This window comes from Rhipicephalus microplus, chromosome X, assembly GCF_043290135.1.
Source record: "Rhipicephalus microplus isolate Deutch F79 chromosome X, USDA_Rmic, whole genome shotgun sequence".
Taxonomy (NCBI): domain Eukaryota; kingdom Metazoa; phylum Arthropoda; class Arachnida; order Ixodida; family Ixodidae; genus Rhipicephalus; species Rhipicephalus microplus.
The window spans coordinates 131,700,375-131,716,033 of record NC_134710.1 but is presented as its reverse complement, the minus strand read 5'-3'; the positions used below and the strand labels follow the sequence as shown (position 1 = coordinate 131,716,033).

The 15,659-nt window shown below is 41.2% G+C and overlaps 2 protein-coding genes across 3 annotated transcripts in view; one reads left to right on the top strand and one right to left on the bottom strand.

Moving 5' to 3' along the window:
• The window catches only part of Ahcy (adenosylhomocysteinase), a 37,228-nt gene extending 28,053 nt beyond the window's left edge, over positions 1-9,175 (bottom strand). The window contains exon 1 of one of the 2 annotated variants that reach the window (XM_037427767.2): positions 9,001-9,175. In XM_037427767.2, the coding sequence (XP_037283664.1) occupies positions 9,001-9,031 (31 nt within the window). In that variant the 5' untranslated portion in view covers positions 9,032-9,175. Of the gene's footprint in view, positions 1-8,690; positions 8,719-9,000 lie in introns of those variants that run through there. The other variant, XM_075877728.1, reaches the window with a different exon arrangement.
• Positions 9,176-11,994: 2,819 nt separating this feature from the next.
• LOC119176474 (uncharacterized) lies at positions 11,995-13,172 on the top strand. The gene is made up of 3 exons (XM_037427770.2): positions 11,995-12,184; positions 12,278-12,332; positions 12,456-13,172. The coding sequence occupies exons 1-3, from the start codon at positions 12,177-12,179 to the stop codon at positions 13,071-13,073; spliced, it is 681 nt and encodes a 226-aa protein (XP_037283667.1). The 5' UTR covers positions 11,995-12,176; the 3' UTR covers positions 13,074-13,172.
• The last annotated feature ends 2,487 nt before the right edge of the window (positions 13,173-15,659 follow it).

Sequence of the window (15,659 nt, the reverse complement as noted above, 5' to 3'; positions counted from 1 at the left end):
CACATTAAACAACCACAAGAGTTTTGAATTTTTGACAAGCAAATACTTTTTCACAAATGATCTTTCATAAATAAAAATACCAAAATAATTTTTTATTTTTAGACTGGCTTCGCATTCTCTCACTAAATTCATTAAACATTGAGTAAAATCACCACTCAAGCAGCTTGCAAAATTTGATATAGAGTTGGTATGCCTTAAAAATAACAAAGCAAATGGCAGTACTAATACTGCACCTGTCTTTGCTATCCATCTTAAAGAAGTTACAGGGTATAAAACGACCCGTGCTGGCTGGTTTCAGTTTATCACTCATCTTTACCGCCTTTCTCTCGTGGCACAGAGGGGACAACATCCAGTACAGCACGTAACATGACATGAGCGATTACATCATTGGTGTGCAACCTACGACCGAGCAAGGCTTTCCCCACATGTGCGCAAGCCATAATGGTGAGAGGAGCAAGCACGTTGCGAGGAATATGAGGAACTGGTTAGGTATGCACATTTCCCCTTGCGGTTAAGTTGCAAGACACCTCCATCTCGGAGGCTTACATTCTGACAATACCACTCGAGTTGGTAGTCTAAGGCTTTGCAAAACAGCAGAAGGCCGCATAGGAAAATTAAAATGCGGACTGTGCAGCCACAAGTGCATCACCGCAAGGCAAAAGAGCCATTTCGTAGTGCAAAGGACGAATCCACAAGCTCAGTGTCAGGGGTATTTATTGTATCACTACAAGGGCAAGATTTCATCACCGTGCACACAAGGAGGATTGGTAAGGCGTAGGAAAGAAGCCCGGGAATTGTTTTTCGAAATGGAGAATACGTGCAGCATGCAGCACTGTAGTAGTATTCCCAAAATGTGATTGCCGTCATCCACTGCACGAATAAGCAAGCTTGTCTGGGGGTGTAAAAAAAAGCTTCGAGCCTGTTTACTGCCCATTAAACTGATGAATAAATTGTCCTGACACAGCTGTGTGCATGCGTCAGTTTTATTATTTAGAAGCACTTTTTCTCAATTTCAATTGCATGTCTATGTTACATATTTCCTGGCTACTGTGTTCTTTTGTGGTCCTGTGATAAAAGCATTGAAGGGGCTTTACTGCACATCTACATATGTTGCATACCCTTGGATTCAGTCAGAACAAGAACAAATAAAAATTACTGAGTAGAACAAAGAATTGCAAGGTCACGCTATCCAGCATACACATGGCAATATACGTATTAAAAATGGAAGGAACACCTCCAGAAAAATTGAAATTTTCAAGTTTTCCATGCCACACAAATTTCAGATCGGTGACAAATTTTTGCAGTTTGGATGCATATAGTGGAATACACTGTCGTTTCCCCCCCCTCCCGAGTCACACACTTGTAAAATTTTATTACAGCTGCCTCAAAAAAGAGAGGAGTGCCCATTTCCTGTTTGCACCAGCTGAGCAGAAACACAGCTGGCACAGTTTGGCAGAAAGCACACAAGCAGCGCATCATTTAGGAGAATCCAGTGAGCTGCAGTGAAATAAATAGCAGATCAGTAGCATACAATACAAAACTGAAATGAGGGCACTGATACTCCCATTAACTTGAAGGCTATGTAGCCTAAAAATTTGTAGCAGGAGCAAACAAACACTACAAATAAAATTAAGGACCTATTAATAAATCAAATAAGTGCCTGCTCCAGCAACAGGTAAGATGTACTATCAAAAAAAAAACTTTTCTGGGTGTTTCATGAGGCAAGTGCTATAATCTCCAAGCCAGAACTTGTACCTCACCAAAACAATTGAATAAATATTTCAAATGCATATAAATACTGCATTACAGAATCATTACTGAGAGTTCAAAGGTAAAAATATTAATAAATTTGCCCTGAAGCAACACATACACAAGTGCATGTCTCTGGCATATAACACTAATTCAATACCTTCATTTCAGTAATGACCCCAATAAACACGCAGCAGAAATCCATGTTTGCTGTACATTTTCATCCGTTGTCGAACTACCTTAAAATTCCAAGCAGGCGCCCCCTTCCTTTTTTTTTTTTTGAGATTCCAGATATGCGGCCTCTTCTCCCCATACCCCCATTTTAACTATTTATATTCACCAAATGAGCATGAATGAAAATAATGAATGAATTCATGCATGTTCAATAAAGCATTTAATAAAAAGCATGGATGTGCATTCATTATTCCTAGGAGATCCGCCGCAACTATCTAGAACCAGGCAAGCTCCCCCCTTCCCACAAGCGAGGGGCGCTTGCTCGGGATTTTACGGCCGTTCAAGCTCTAGACACGTGCTCATCTCTATCTTTACAGACTATAAAACATAAAAAACAATAGTCAACCCTGACAAGCAGAGCAAGATGGTATCTTGACATGTGTCTGCAATATAAGCGGTGTCTAGAATGAGGCTATCACAGGGTCATACACCCAGTATCCTGTGCAAGTTCCTGTGCTGGCCAAAAAGCCACCTGTTTCAGAAGTGAGAAACTAAATGAATAATAAAAAATTAAATTAATAATAATAATAGTAGTAATAATAAATGCTGTAAAGGATAGTGACTCACAGAGTACGAGTGAAGTCGATCACTTCCAAAAGCAACAAGCATACAAAGCGGATTACATATTGCAACTGTTTCAGCTGGATGCTTATTGGAACACCTGCGGTCCCTTCCAATCCCAACTCCAACATGCTGTTCATCCACTGAAGCACTTGTTTTGGCTTTGCCTTCGAAAACGCCAATTGTTCTTTTTGCTTCTCCTTCCTATTCCCAGTGCCATAATGACAAAGCATTTTATTCTCTACATTTTTGCTCCACTCGCAAAAAGATAGTTTATAAAGCTTCTAATGAAACATTTAACATGGCACAGAGACTAAGGCACACCTTGAAAGGACTGTGTACCATCCTTCACTGCTTTTCTGTTTTGTTTCTTAATAAAAAGCACACCATCTGAAGTGTCTAGCCTAGCAGCAGTTTCTCTGGAAAGTGTGTAGAAATTTTTAAAGCAATTTTAATTTTAAAACAGAACAATGGTCGGTGGAGGTGATGACAATTGTACTTCCGGTGAAAGTCAAGAACTGAAACCACGTGCGGTTTTTGCAGGCTTCACCACGTTCTGTTTATTAATAAAACAAATATCTTAGTGGTCATTTAAGGCATGCACAGACTTTTTCGTTGTTCTTATGAGCAGCGGCAGAAGCTGTGCTCTCGTTTCTCTGCTGTTTGTTGGCAGGCATGCAGGCAAGCAAACACATCGCCCGCAGTGCCACTGGGCGCCACTTTGAACGTGCGAGAAAAAAAAAGCAAAAATTAGTCTCTGGCACAACCTAAAGCTGCCTCAAGCGCGTAAAATACAATTTCAAGTTATACATGTTTGTTTTTATAGCAAAAAAAAGTCCCTTATTTTCTTATTTCCCTCTCGAATAAGAAAATAAGCTACCTATGGCAGATGCCTTTTCAATAGTTTTAGTCAATGCTTCACATTGTTTTTATATTTCATTTTAGTCTTTAACGTTAGATCTTTTTTATCTTTCGTGTGTGTGCTGCCTTGTCTTATCTGGCTTTAATTTGGTTTCCTCGGTTGGTTTTAGGATCAGGTATATATTTTCACTTTCATATCGAAGGCGTACATGCGGCATAGGAATTTTGTAATGTGCGATTACCTTCGGTTGATTGTCTTTTTTGGAAAGCAGTTGTCATGTGGTTTTCATCGCTTTTTATCTTCATGTTATCTTTCCGTTTCGATGCATGCCCACAAAAAGGTCCTACGTTCGAAAGAATAAATCAGTTGCGAGTTCAGCGCTGTGTGTGTGTGTGTGTGTGTGTGTGTGTGTGTGTGTGTGTGTGTGTGTGTGTGTGTGTGTGTGTGTGTGTGTGTGTGTGTGTGTGTGTGTGTGTGTGTGTGTGTGTGTGTGTGTGTGTGTGTGTGTGTGTGTGTGTGTGTGTGTGTGTGTGTGTGTGTGTGTGTGTGTGTGTGTGTGTGTGTGTGTGTGTGTGTGTGTGTGTGTGTGTGTGTGTGTGTGTGTGTGTGTGTGTGTGTGTGTGTGTGTGTGTGTGTGTGTGTGTGTGTGTGTGTGTGTGTGTGTGTGTGTGTGTGTGTGTGTGTGTGTGTGTGTGTGTGTGTGTGTGTGTGTGTGTGTGTGTGTGTGTGTGTGTGTGTGTGTGTGTGTGTGTGTGTGTGTGTGTGTGTGTGTGTGTGTGTGTGTGTGTGTGTGTGTGTGTGTGTGTGTGTGTGTGTGTGTGTGTGTGTGTGTGTGTGTGTGTGTGTGTCCTTCCTGAATGTTGAGTCTTTTTTTTGTGCTGGTAAATTTATCTTAATGATGAACCAACTCGCCCGTGCAGCAGTTTTACATAAGTCCACCTGCGGGGATTTCTTGTCCGAACAGTAGATTGACCACCTTGCTGTTGGGTGACGCTAGCGGTCATTTTTTGTTGACTATCAATGTCAAGTTAAAATTATAATTCCCTTTTCATGGAATAAAAGCATGCTCGTTCCCACCGATGTAATGAATTATCTTATTTGCACGACAATTAGACAAATTTTTCTCAGCGGTAGACAATCCCTGATAACATGTCCACCCTACTGTTCTCAGCCCTCTGTATGCTAAGCACAAGCAATTGAAGCAGGTTGGACGTAATGGGCAGTCAAGGTTGATAGCTTAGCACTTGTATACTGCAACTTTACAGCTGCCCTGCAAGTTATGAAGAATGCCATTTGTGAAGCAGTGCAACATGGTATGGCTTCAGAGCTGTGACAATAACGAATCGAAAGAAAAAGGTGTCTAGAAACCCTCCCCTTTCTCACGACAGCTATATGACAAAGTTCATACTCCACTTCATACTTAGAAGGCAGTGCTGTGGAAGCTAAACAAGAAGCTACACTACATTAACTTCATAAAGCAATTGTTTTTGATCTATAATACTTTCAATTAGATAGCCAACAAACAAATTACAACATCATGTGTTTGCCTTAAAGCTATGTCAAATCAAACACTAGTTGGGCACCTTTTCTCTTCCAGTATATAGGGTGCACGGCCACTGGTTGCTGGTATATGCGATTCCACCTGTATGCTGATGACCTGATTGAGCTTTGCAACACCTTCCATGTAATAACTGTGCCATTAATGCTTTAGCATTCAAAATAAACTTTTTATCTACCACCGTAAAACAAAGGCAAGAAAAAAAAAAGGAACTGCTAAAATGTTCTTTACAGACAGTATACACACTTGTTAAAACGTATCAAATGACAGGTGCCAGACTTGACTTGCAAGAGACATCACAGTGGAGAGCTCTGGGGTCATACTATTAACTTTTAACCTTGCTCAATACTCACGCAAACAGAAGTTGAGTCCCCTGCACTTCTGGGTTGATCAGATCAACTTAATATGATCAAAAGTAAAGATTTTTTAGGGGAGCACAAGAGACTGTCTTGCTAACAAATTTTGTACTTTAAAGCCCTCATCACCAATACAAGCCACAAGTTGTGATAGCTGATAATAAACAAACATAAATGAGAAAATTACCTTTGGTTAATGATAATCTTGCCCACTGAACCTTCACAAACATGCACCCAAAATATCAGCACATGGTATTTCTTGCACATCGCAAACGATTTGAGGATTGCACAGAGCTTTCATGGTTGCAGTTTAATGTCATAGCTACATTTTTTCAATAGTAGAAAGGTAAAATAGAATGGTTCCACTTGCTCTAAAAAATTTACACTAATTATTTACTCACCGTTTACAAAGTTATATTCCACTACTCTATTACGCCAGTGTATCCAAGTTCAACTCAACATCACAGGTTGATGAACATCACATGGCGGAATAGCAGCCTTAGCTGGTCTTGTGACGGTCTGCATAGTTATTTCTAATATTTAAATTTCAGTGTTTTTTAAACACATTACTATTAAGATTTCAACCTACTAGAAGGCCATATTGCTGCTCTTGTATCACTGTAGCAGTGTTGTGTAGTTGCCACTAAGGAACTGAAATGGCTCCAGAATCATACCACATTTATGCGACCCCAGAATGGTATGGAAATGGAATTGAGCACCTTTTGCACAAATGGAATAAGAATAGAATTCAGTCCTTTTCTAGTATGTCTTTTCTACAAGCTGCTTTTCAAACTTCAAACATAACAAGTTAGAGACTCGAATTTAACAATAAAGCAGTATTTTTAAAATGGCTTGGCTGATTACAAGCACGGTACAATTCTTTTTGTTTCGAGTTCAGTTGTCTTTTAACATACCTTGCATGTAATATTTACTATTATATTTATGTTCATGGTAATGCGTTTACATATTCCTGTACTTATTTTGCAGACCAACTATATTATGCGCCCCTCCCCTCTACAATGTACAAATGTACCCTGAAGGTTTTCACAACTAAATAAATAAATAAACAAACGCACCTACGACCATTCTGTACTTATATATATTGCTCTGAAGTTTCCGTTTGTCTATATTCTTCATGTAACCACGGCTCTATGCCGTTAGTATCCATCGTGCAGAACTACGGCTGTGGCATGCCATCCCTTACGCCCTGCGATTTTTTTCCTCTTTTTTCCTCTCAGCAGCACCCCAGCTGCTTACTGTCTCCCCAACCTTCACTTCTTTGTTTTTGATTCTGTTGCCGTCGGCAACTTGGAAGCTTATTCGAAAAAGTTGTGATGCGTATCGACGCTGACACAATGCTCGTGTTCACAGCAAGCTTTTGTATACCAGCTTGCACACCTTTTCATCTTCTTTAATCAATAACCTGTCAACTTCTCAACTTGACAAAATTATCAAGATGCCTTTCCTACATTGAGAAATTACAGGAATTAAATAAAACTGAACTGCCCAGCCGTTCCTGGAGTGGGAATGGTCTATGTTTTTTCATCTCGAAGAATTGAAAGGAATGGAATTGCGGCAAGTTGCAATTCCCCAGAATGGAATGAAAGCGCCCATTCCACAACACTGCACTGTTGTAATACAACCACATACTTTCAATAGAGAACCTTTTAACAGATTTATAAATCATGTTCTCTTCTACGTTTAGAAACATAGTCAAAGGCCTTGGCTGGTTGGTGTCAACACTTTCAAGAGATCTGCATGCTAAATCTTAATCATACAAAATTAATTTTTTTTAAATTTCCAAATTGCTTTGAGTTTATTTTCATCCCCAGTGTAACATACTGGATGTGTTAATGTCGCGCATTGCTTTCAGTGGCGGAAGTGTACATCAAGCTTCTCCTGTCTGGCTTGCAGACCCTACACTGAACCATTTAGTGTTTAATTATAAAATCCCCGACTGTCTGCAATTATCACTGTGTTTTGTTAAGCAAATTCCAACAAATTAATCTTTCTCCATTAGCACTCAATGATTTCTTGTTCCATGCATGCATCAACTACCTAGGAGGTTCGAGATTTACTAGAACTCTTACCAACCACCGACCTAGGCTCTCATCTGTAGTGCTCGTACATTGTTCGTGATGTGATACCTCCTTTCCCCTCCCATATTTGTTACGTTTTCCCCTCTTTCTTTTTTAAGTGTAAGCAGGTTGTTCCTATGAGCTAATTCCTCCTTTTTTCCCGCCATCAAGGTGTTTTAACATATTTAGATGAATAAAAAAATTTGTCATCTACCTATTCATGATGAACCTCCCCATCTGAAATACCTTCAACATTTCTATTTGTAAAGGCAACATTCTGGGCAAGAATAGTCTTTTCTTTATTCGAGCACATGCCAGACAGCCTGCAAACAGACGACACTTGAAAATTTTATCTTGCCAGGACACTCATCGTCCACTGGAGGCAAGAATCTGGGAGTGCCGCTGAGAACAATCGGGCACAAGTGGGCTATCTAAACTTGTGTAGCAAGGTGTGCCTACGTCAAGGACAGCACAGCACTCTCCCAACATCCATACATCATGAACAGTACATACTGCACTTGATCATGAGACTACGGGGGGTGATAAGGGACCAATAGAACTGCAGTTAGCTCGCATTATACTTTCTTTATTGAAGCAATTCTTTACTTACTGCCTATGCTACAATTATTTATCCAAGCAGCTGCACCAAAGGTCATCTCTCCTACGTACAACATTACCCCAACAAACTAACTAAACTTCATGCACCTTTTTTTTCCTTTCTTTCTTTTCCATACGTCATCAGGACAAGTGGCTCCTGACGACAGTGCAGCCTGCTCTTGCAACCATTTACTTTTAAAAGCGGTAAATTCATTTTATTACTTTCTTTTTTACGGTACTTTCTATCGCGAAAGCACTTCTCGACCACGATTGGATTTCACAGCTTGCGCAAGTTAGTCAAGCGCTTTCGGGAAATGTAGATCGAACTGGGCTTGATAGCGTTCGAAAATGCATCGTGTTAAACCTTCATAATATATATATATATATATATATATATATATATATATATATATATATATATATATGAAGGCAAGATAGATGGCCAGATTGCGCACAGGAGTTGCGGTCGGAATGATCACAACTTGGGCGAGAAAAGTTGACAACCACCAAAATATCACTTAAATGTGCAAGCTATTCATTCCGCTAAACATTCTATGAAAGGGAGAAGTCATCTTAACGAATTAGTGTAAACGCTGAGCTTTCACAGCGGCATTACTACAGACTAAGCATTATCGCGCGGACCACGCCAGTGGTACGAAACAAGCGGCTTTGGTTCAGTTAGCAGAATCACTTACGTGTGCAGACCATAGGCGGCTGCATCGAAGTTCACGGCAACTCTATGTTTCGTTCTTTATGATTAGTTGCCAGTGGCCAGTACAAGATTTAAGAAAGGCCATGATGTGCGCGTTAATAGACACACACACACACACACACACACACAAATAGGGGGGGGGGGGGGGACAGAAGAGGGGAAGTGGGGCTATGATATTGTTGTAAAATTTCTTTCTGGTGCGGTGAAAAGTCACAAACTACTATACAACATTCACTGAAATATTCACTACAAAAAGCGAGTTTTTACGATCGGTGCACACAAATAATGCTTACCGATTTTGTACGCTGGCTTGCTCGCAGACATTGTGAGACCTGATGCGAAACTTGAAAAGAACAGCGGAAACCTACGAGTGACGGCGAACTTATATACGCGCGGCCAGAATCACACGCAAAAAGAAGAGAGGAATATGCGAACACGTGCGCTCTGTACTTCTACAGCGCTCTCCCGCCTAAAGATCACTGCGCCGCCTACGGGTACAAACTCTGCGCTCTGGTGATGGCGCTACAAAACGGCTACGTTTGCAACGTTTCGAGTAGAAAACCGCACCCCACAGAACACCTATGAGCACGCGGTGTACACTCATGTGAAGGCAAAATTCGGATTGTCAAAGCCTATATATAGTAGCAACATCAGTTTGCCTCATCCAAGAGCAGATATATATTGTGGCGCCTGCTTGAGATTTGCTACGCTGATGTAGCCAGGGGTGGGGTTTTGGGGGGGTTTCAAATATAACCATATAACCACAGAACACCTGTATAACCCTATAACCTCCGTGTATAATCATCCCGAAATTTTTCACTTTTCCATATTCTCATATATATACGCGCATGCATACAGACACACACATGATCATACAGAGACCATTGGGCTCCGGATTATTTCGATGCGCATCGCAGTGATTACACAGCACATGGCCTCTAGCATTTCGCTCATTTAGTGAAATTCAATCGGCGTGACCGTGATTGAATCCGCGTCCTTAGGTCAGCAGCCGAGGACAGCGTGTATCTATTGGTCTACCACGGCGGCTATAGAGTGCATACAGAGCTCATCAAATGTATGGCCAATATTCTCTTTATCTGGAACGTCAGTTAAAATATTCAAGTAAATTAGGTAATTTGGTTAAAGTATTGCATTATATTAATGTCTAATTCATTATTAGGTCATATAAGGCGTTTTATTACGCCAAAGCTAATGCAGAGCCTGTGATCAAACTAGTGCACATTCCAACGAGAAAAGTCTTGCACCAATAAGACTAAAGAAAATGTGTTATACTGGCACGAATATTAGAATTTGCTAGCTATAGGGTGTCGAAAAGTGACAATATCATACGAAAAAATTAAGGCATACGTGTAAAATTTACTAGAACCACATGGAGGAAGGAAATAAACAACTCGATCCTTTTATCTACAGCCACGTATATAGGTACGTTGTGGCTAAATGTAGAACGAGGAAAAACCTCATGTACATGTCACACTAAGGAAGCCCAAGATAGAGTGCAAATTTTCGCCAAGCTGTGGACAAACTCGTCTAAGAGGAAGTTGGCGGGCGCTCCCGTTCACATGTGAAATGCATGATCGCTCATGCATAACAGAAGGAACGATTTTGAGCATAATTGTTTGCGACTTAAAAGACGTATGTATGTGTACCTTTGTAACCATTAATGTCCCAGCTAACCAGTGGATGCGCTAGCGTGGGTTGTACCACCCCCCACCCCCTCAGAATTTAGTCTGCCCCCCCCCCCCCTGCACTCCTAGGAGCAAAAAAAAAAAAGAAAATTGAGTTTGCCCCTTGACGGATTCAACTGTCGCAGGTAGAGCTAGCAGGTGGTGCCCTATCACGTAGTGATGGATACTTTATTTCTCAAACTTTTTCCGAATAACTCAGCATGGGTGTTCGCTGTGCTGCTGTTGAGTCCCAGGAGCGTAGCCAGAAATGTTTAGATGCGAAGCGGCTATTTGACTAACGTGTGTCGAAGAAGTTGCGACAATACCGTACGTACGTGCGTCCATATGAACGCGCCACTGCGCGTTCCCCTCGCCGCAGATGTTGGAGCGGTGCCAAGTAGGTCACGCTGCAGCTGCGCGTTGACGTCACGCTCCCATTGCAGGAGCGCTGACGTCACTCTCTTCCTCACCCGCAGCACGCTCGCCGCAGCGCCCGCAGCTGCTACTACGCCCGTTCGCAAAACATTTATCTCTTGCTTCACCCTCTCCACCACGCGCAACGCTTGACAACACATCGAGTGGAACACTCTTTCGGCTTGTTTATCTGCTATGTGTAAGTTTACACGAAACCCAAGCCGCCTCCCGTGTCTTTGCGTTTCAAAGAAACGTCTACTTGAGTAAACGCTAGACCAAGTTTCGCTTCAAAAGGTTCATCCAGCACCAGTGTCGACGGCCGTTTCAACCGGGTCAACAATGCCGCGCGCACCGCTGCTGCTTTGCATGTTATCAGGGATGGTCCATAATTTTTCTGGAGAGAGTCAACCATTTTTTTCTTCTTGTATCTTAATACTAGTATGTGCGTTTGTATGAATGGGGGCCTATGCATATGCAGAATAAAAAAAAAATTCATGGGAAAAAGGATGAACCCCTCTCCCCACCAGGCGCGCGTAGCCAGGACTTTTTTTTCGGGGTGGGGTGGGGGGCAGATTTTTAATTTCGGGAGGGGCACCCTCTAGAAATGGTAATTTTTCGCTCTCTGTGCCATGGCTGAAAAAAATTTGGGGGGGGGGGGGTCGGAAGTGCCCACTGCACCACCCCCTGGCTACATCCTCGTTCCCCACCAAAATCTGATGACCCGGTCACGAGTAGTGCATTTTGAGGGAGGAGGGAGGGTGTCTGCCTGCTCGCCTTTGTAATCTCGCGACCCGGTCCACTAGCCAGTTCTGGCAGTCAGGATCAGGGTTTAGCAAGGTGGCCTCCCATGGCGCTAGGTTGCTATTCATGTCTGTGATTCTTTTTGGTGAGGGATTAACCAAGAGGAGGCGTTGACCAGGTGTACGAGTCGCCGCCACACTCGGTTCAAACCATTCAAACTACCCGCCCTATTAGCAGCTCATGCGTTGAGCAATGTAAAATACGTCCTGCCTTATACTAATTTTATAAAAAAATATAAATACTCTTATTGTACTACTCAAGGCTTTTTATCCTAGTTATCGCCTATTATTGCAACAAGTTATGGTGAGCAAAACAGAACACTCTACCACAAGATTCATAACCGCCATAGTCATCAACTACATTTTCTTGTCATGTTTCTAGCTGTTGCGCGCACGTGTTATGCCAGTGTGCGATCGTGCCTTTCGTCCTTTCTTTTTTGTGCTTGGCGAACAGCGTGCTGTGATGACCGGCTTGAGAAGTTGCGACAAACGGTTTTCTTAAGACTCATAGTCAAAGTAAAAATTTGACGGATTTTAGTGAAGACTTAGCAAGGAGTTCTGAAATCGAGCATGTTAAGGTGCGCAAAACATACATTTGTTCTCCCACAATTTGAAATCCGCAACCGAGCGTCGGTTGCAACTACCATTAACGAATACAAACTTGCTTTCAGATGGTGCTTGCTGAGCGCAGGCAAAAAGTTGGCACTTCTAAAGCCAAGATACTTTGTAAGTAAGACGCATCTTCATGTTACCTAATTTTTTGGGTGGCGAAATTGCTTGACGTTCACATAGCGGTGTTCGAAGTCGCGTAGGAAGTAGTGCACTAAATTGTGTGTTATTATATTGCAGCAGCCCTTTCACGGTCAGGTACGCGGAGACAGCACTTGGAAAAACTTTGTGAAACCTTTCAGGAAGAAAACTCGCGAGGAGTACGCTCGTTCCGACGGCTTAAACCCAGCTCAGGACCTACTTGTGTACACCAGTGGGGTGCACAACTACATGCTTTTGGCGAGTATCACTGGAACGGGCATCCTGGCCGGCGTCGTCTGCTGTGTCGTGTATTTCTCCTTTAATCCCTGGCCAAAAACCGGAACCTTCAAAGGGCGCTCTATAAAAGTTACATTTGCCCAGAAGATGACCTTTGTCTGTGTGCTCGCCACGCACATGCTCGGATCGTTTTATTACCTAAGGGCAGTGCCAATACGTATCTACTACAACAAATCGCAGCAAATGTTTAATTTAGTTTTCCAGGGTGTATTTCCAGGGTTGCGAAGAAAACTGAGCTTTAGGCCTGGAGCACTCGAGCCACTGTATGCTGACACAAATCCTATAATCATGAAGTACCTGGGCACCTTGAGGGTGAAAAATAGGTGGCAGAGATTTGTAGTGTTTGAGGAGCGTTTTCACCGAACAGTTTTTTACAATGTCCTAGTTGGCTATGACAGTGTTGATGTGCTTGAGGACTAGACCAGCAAGAGTGAATTGTATAGATGCTTCTAAGCTGATGTACCTGTCTATGTGTGACTGAAGACATCATTAAATTAATTTTGAAATTTGCCCTTGTAAGCTGGTGTCCATTCCCTTCCTCTTTTTACTTCACGTGAAATGAGTATGGCAGTTATGTGCATGTAGATTCCAGTAATCAAGTGCCTGTTAAGCAGCTTCTTTGGGAGCTACTCTGGTATTTTTTTTTAGGTCATGTCGCTGTAGAAAAACAAGATTAGATGTTTAGGGGTCTCAGGTTCACCTCAGCCAGAGGGTCGCAGCCACAAAATTCAGTCCCTCAAGGGCCATGACAGTGAAGTCGGTGGAAGCCAGGGGGCAGTAGGGAGAGAGTTTGAACAAAAGGTCACCTAACATTACCATTTGAAACAGCACCTTTCTGATATTCCGTATATGGGTCACTTCTGAAGGGAATTTGACATCAGGTTTCAAAAAACAAAAAGGCTGATTTCCACAACGACAAAAACCTGGACGGGAATTATGAAATATAAGTTCCACAATGACTCTTCCATCATTCCACAATGATGCTTCGACTTGGTGACCGCATGGAGTTACCTCTTGAAAAAAAATACTTGAGACCAGTCCCGTCTTTGTATCTTACCCTAATAAAGCATTCTTAATGGCAATAGGCAAGCAAATAATGTGGGTACTATGTAGAAAAGTAAAAAAAAATGCCACATGATGCCACGGGCTGTGCATTTGAAACTCCCGTTTTGCTTGTGGACATAAGTGATTAGAATTTCTGGTAGTGGAGTATTACCACAAAAGCTACATCAATGTATATATTGTTGTATGAAGAAAGTGTCCACTCTCCCGGCTAAGATTTAGAACATACTGCTGTCCAAGGACAAAGCAGGCATTTACACAAATGCATTCATATGATGATTGAACATTACACAAAAATAGGGTCCTTATCACTAGAGTGCATTATAATGAAATATGTGAACAACTTCAATACATAAAAGCTGGACAGGTTGAACACATTTCTAGTAGTGCATGTTGGTAGTGTAGTCAGTGGGGTTGAGCTTTCCCTCCCAAGTGTTATAGCTTGTATTTATATATACATGTATGGTGCTTGATCCCTTAAAATGAAGTTCTGGCTACGCCTTTCATTAGTAGCCATCATGAATGGTTTTACGTTGTCATGATTGGAAATAAGCATGATTTCCAAAGGCTGATCTGTTTTCACAAAATGCTTCGATTGGCAAGACACCAACTTAGTAGGCTGAGTGAAGATGGAGTGTGAAGTACAGTTCTAGAGTGTAAGCATGTGTGTTCTGTCTCAAAATTTAGGGTCTTAAGTTTGAGCACTAATGTTAAATGAACAAGAATAAAGCAAGTGGTGGAACTTGAGCCTGACAATTGTATTTAATTATTTTGAATTAAAAGACTGCAACAAGTGTTAGTGGTGAGCAGGCAAGTATTGAAGGTAAAATGAACTGCCTTTTATTTTGCACCATTCCTACTTTTCCCAAGATCTTTACTGAGATGTGTATTTGAAACGATACTTGGGATATTTGAACCTCTGTCTCTTACGCTAAAACATGCTTACAGTTTACAAGGGGGACATCAGATACAACTGACAACCCTGTTAGATAGTTTATAATTGTAATGCTTCAATGAAAGAAAACTTGTCAATAAAACACACCTGCCCTAGTGATGGGTCTTCATTTGTAATATTCATAAAAATATTTCACAATTCTGCCTTTATTAACCACTCTTCTCACCTTTTGAAAATGACATACAAGTTACTTTGCAGGCACTGTTGATTTTTCATAGTATGGATGTTTTTAAGTATATTCAGTCACATGCACAAGGTCTTATATTTGCTACTTCTCGCAGGCACTACCTGTAAGCACCATCTGTTTTGAGTTGTGAAGGCAAAGGGTAAGCTTGGTCAGTGAAGTTAACAAGGCCTGTGCTATAAAATTAAAACTGCATAACTAGTTTAAATACTAAAAGATACCAAAATAAAAGGTAATAACCATCAATTTGACTTCTGTTATCAAAAGACAAACTCTAAAGTCATTAATAATTGATCATTACTATGTCACTGAAACAATTGCTTCCATGTCTTCAAATGTTTAATATTTGTGTGTTGCAAGGTTATTCTTAGTATATAACCATGCACCATTGAGATGTGTATATGGCTGCAGCATCAGTTGGTTGCAACTGCTGTCGTGAAGAAGTTTTTCAAATATAGCTCATCTATGAAATGTAAAAGCATGCTTAGACCTCCGAGTGCCAGGTCTTACACAGAGTTTAGTTTTTCCTCTGTGTGTTATAAGATACCTATTATTTACCTATTATGAGATAGTAAGAAATTAATAAATATTATAAAATTTCTCCAGATCATTTTATTCAATATAACAAAATTCATCTACCTAAAATCACACCCACACTTTTCATGAATTTTATTCGCATTTGGGACATGTAAGCTTTACAATTAACACAGTTCAAAATGAAGTAGTTGTTGCTGATTTTTGAATAGACATGACTTAGGGATTCTTTGATAAGTGACTGTTGCTACTCTTTCTTACATTACTGTGA

Bases quoted from the DNA above. Each gene is read 5' to 3' on its own strand.
- LOC119176474 (XM_037427770.2), top strand. The intron at 12,333-12,455 runs GTAAGTAAGACG...ATTATATTGCAG, and splicing joins TTCTAAAGCCAAGATACTTT to CAGCCCTTTCACGGTCAGGT.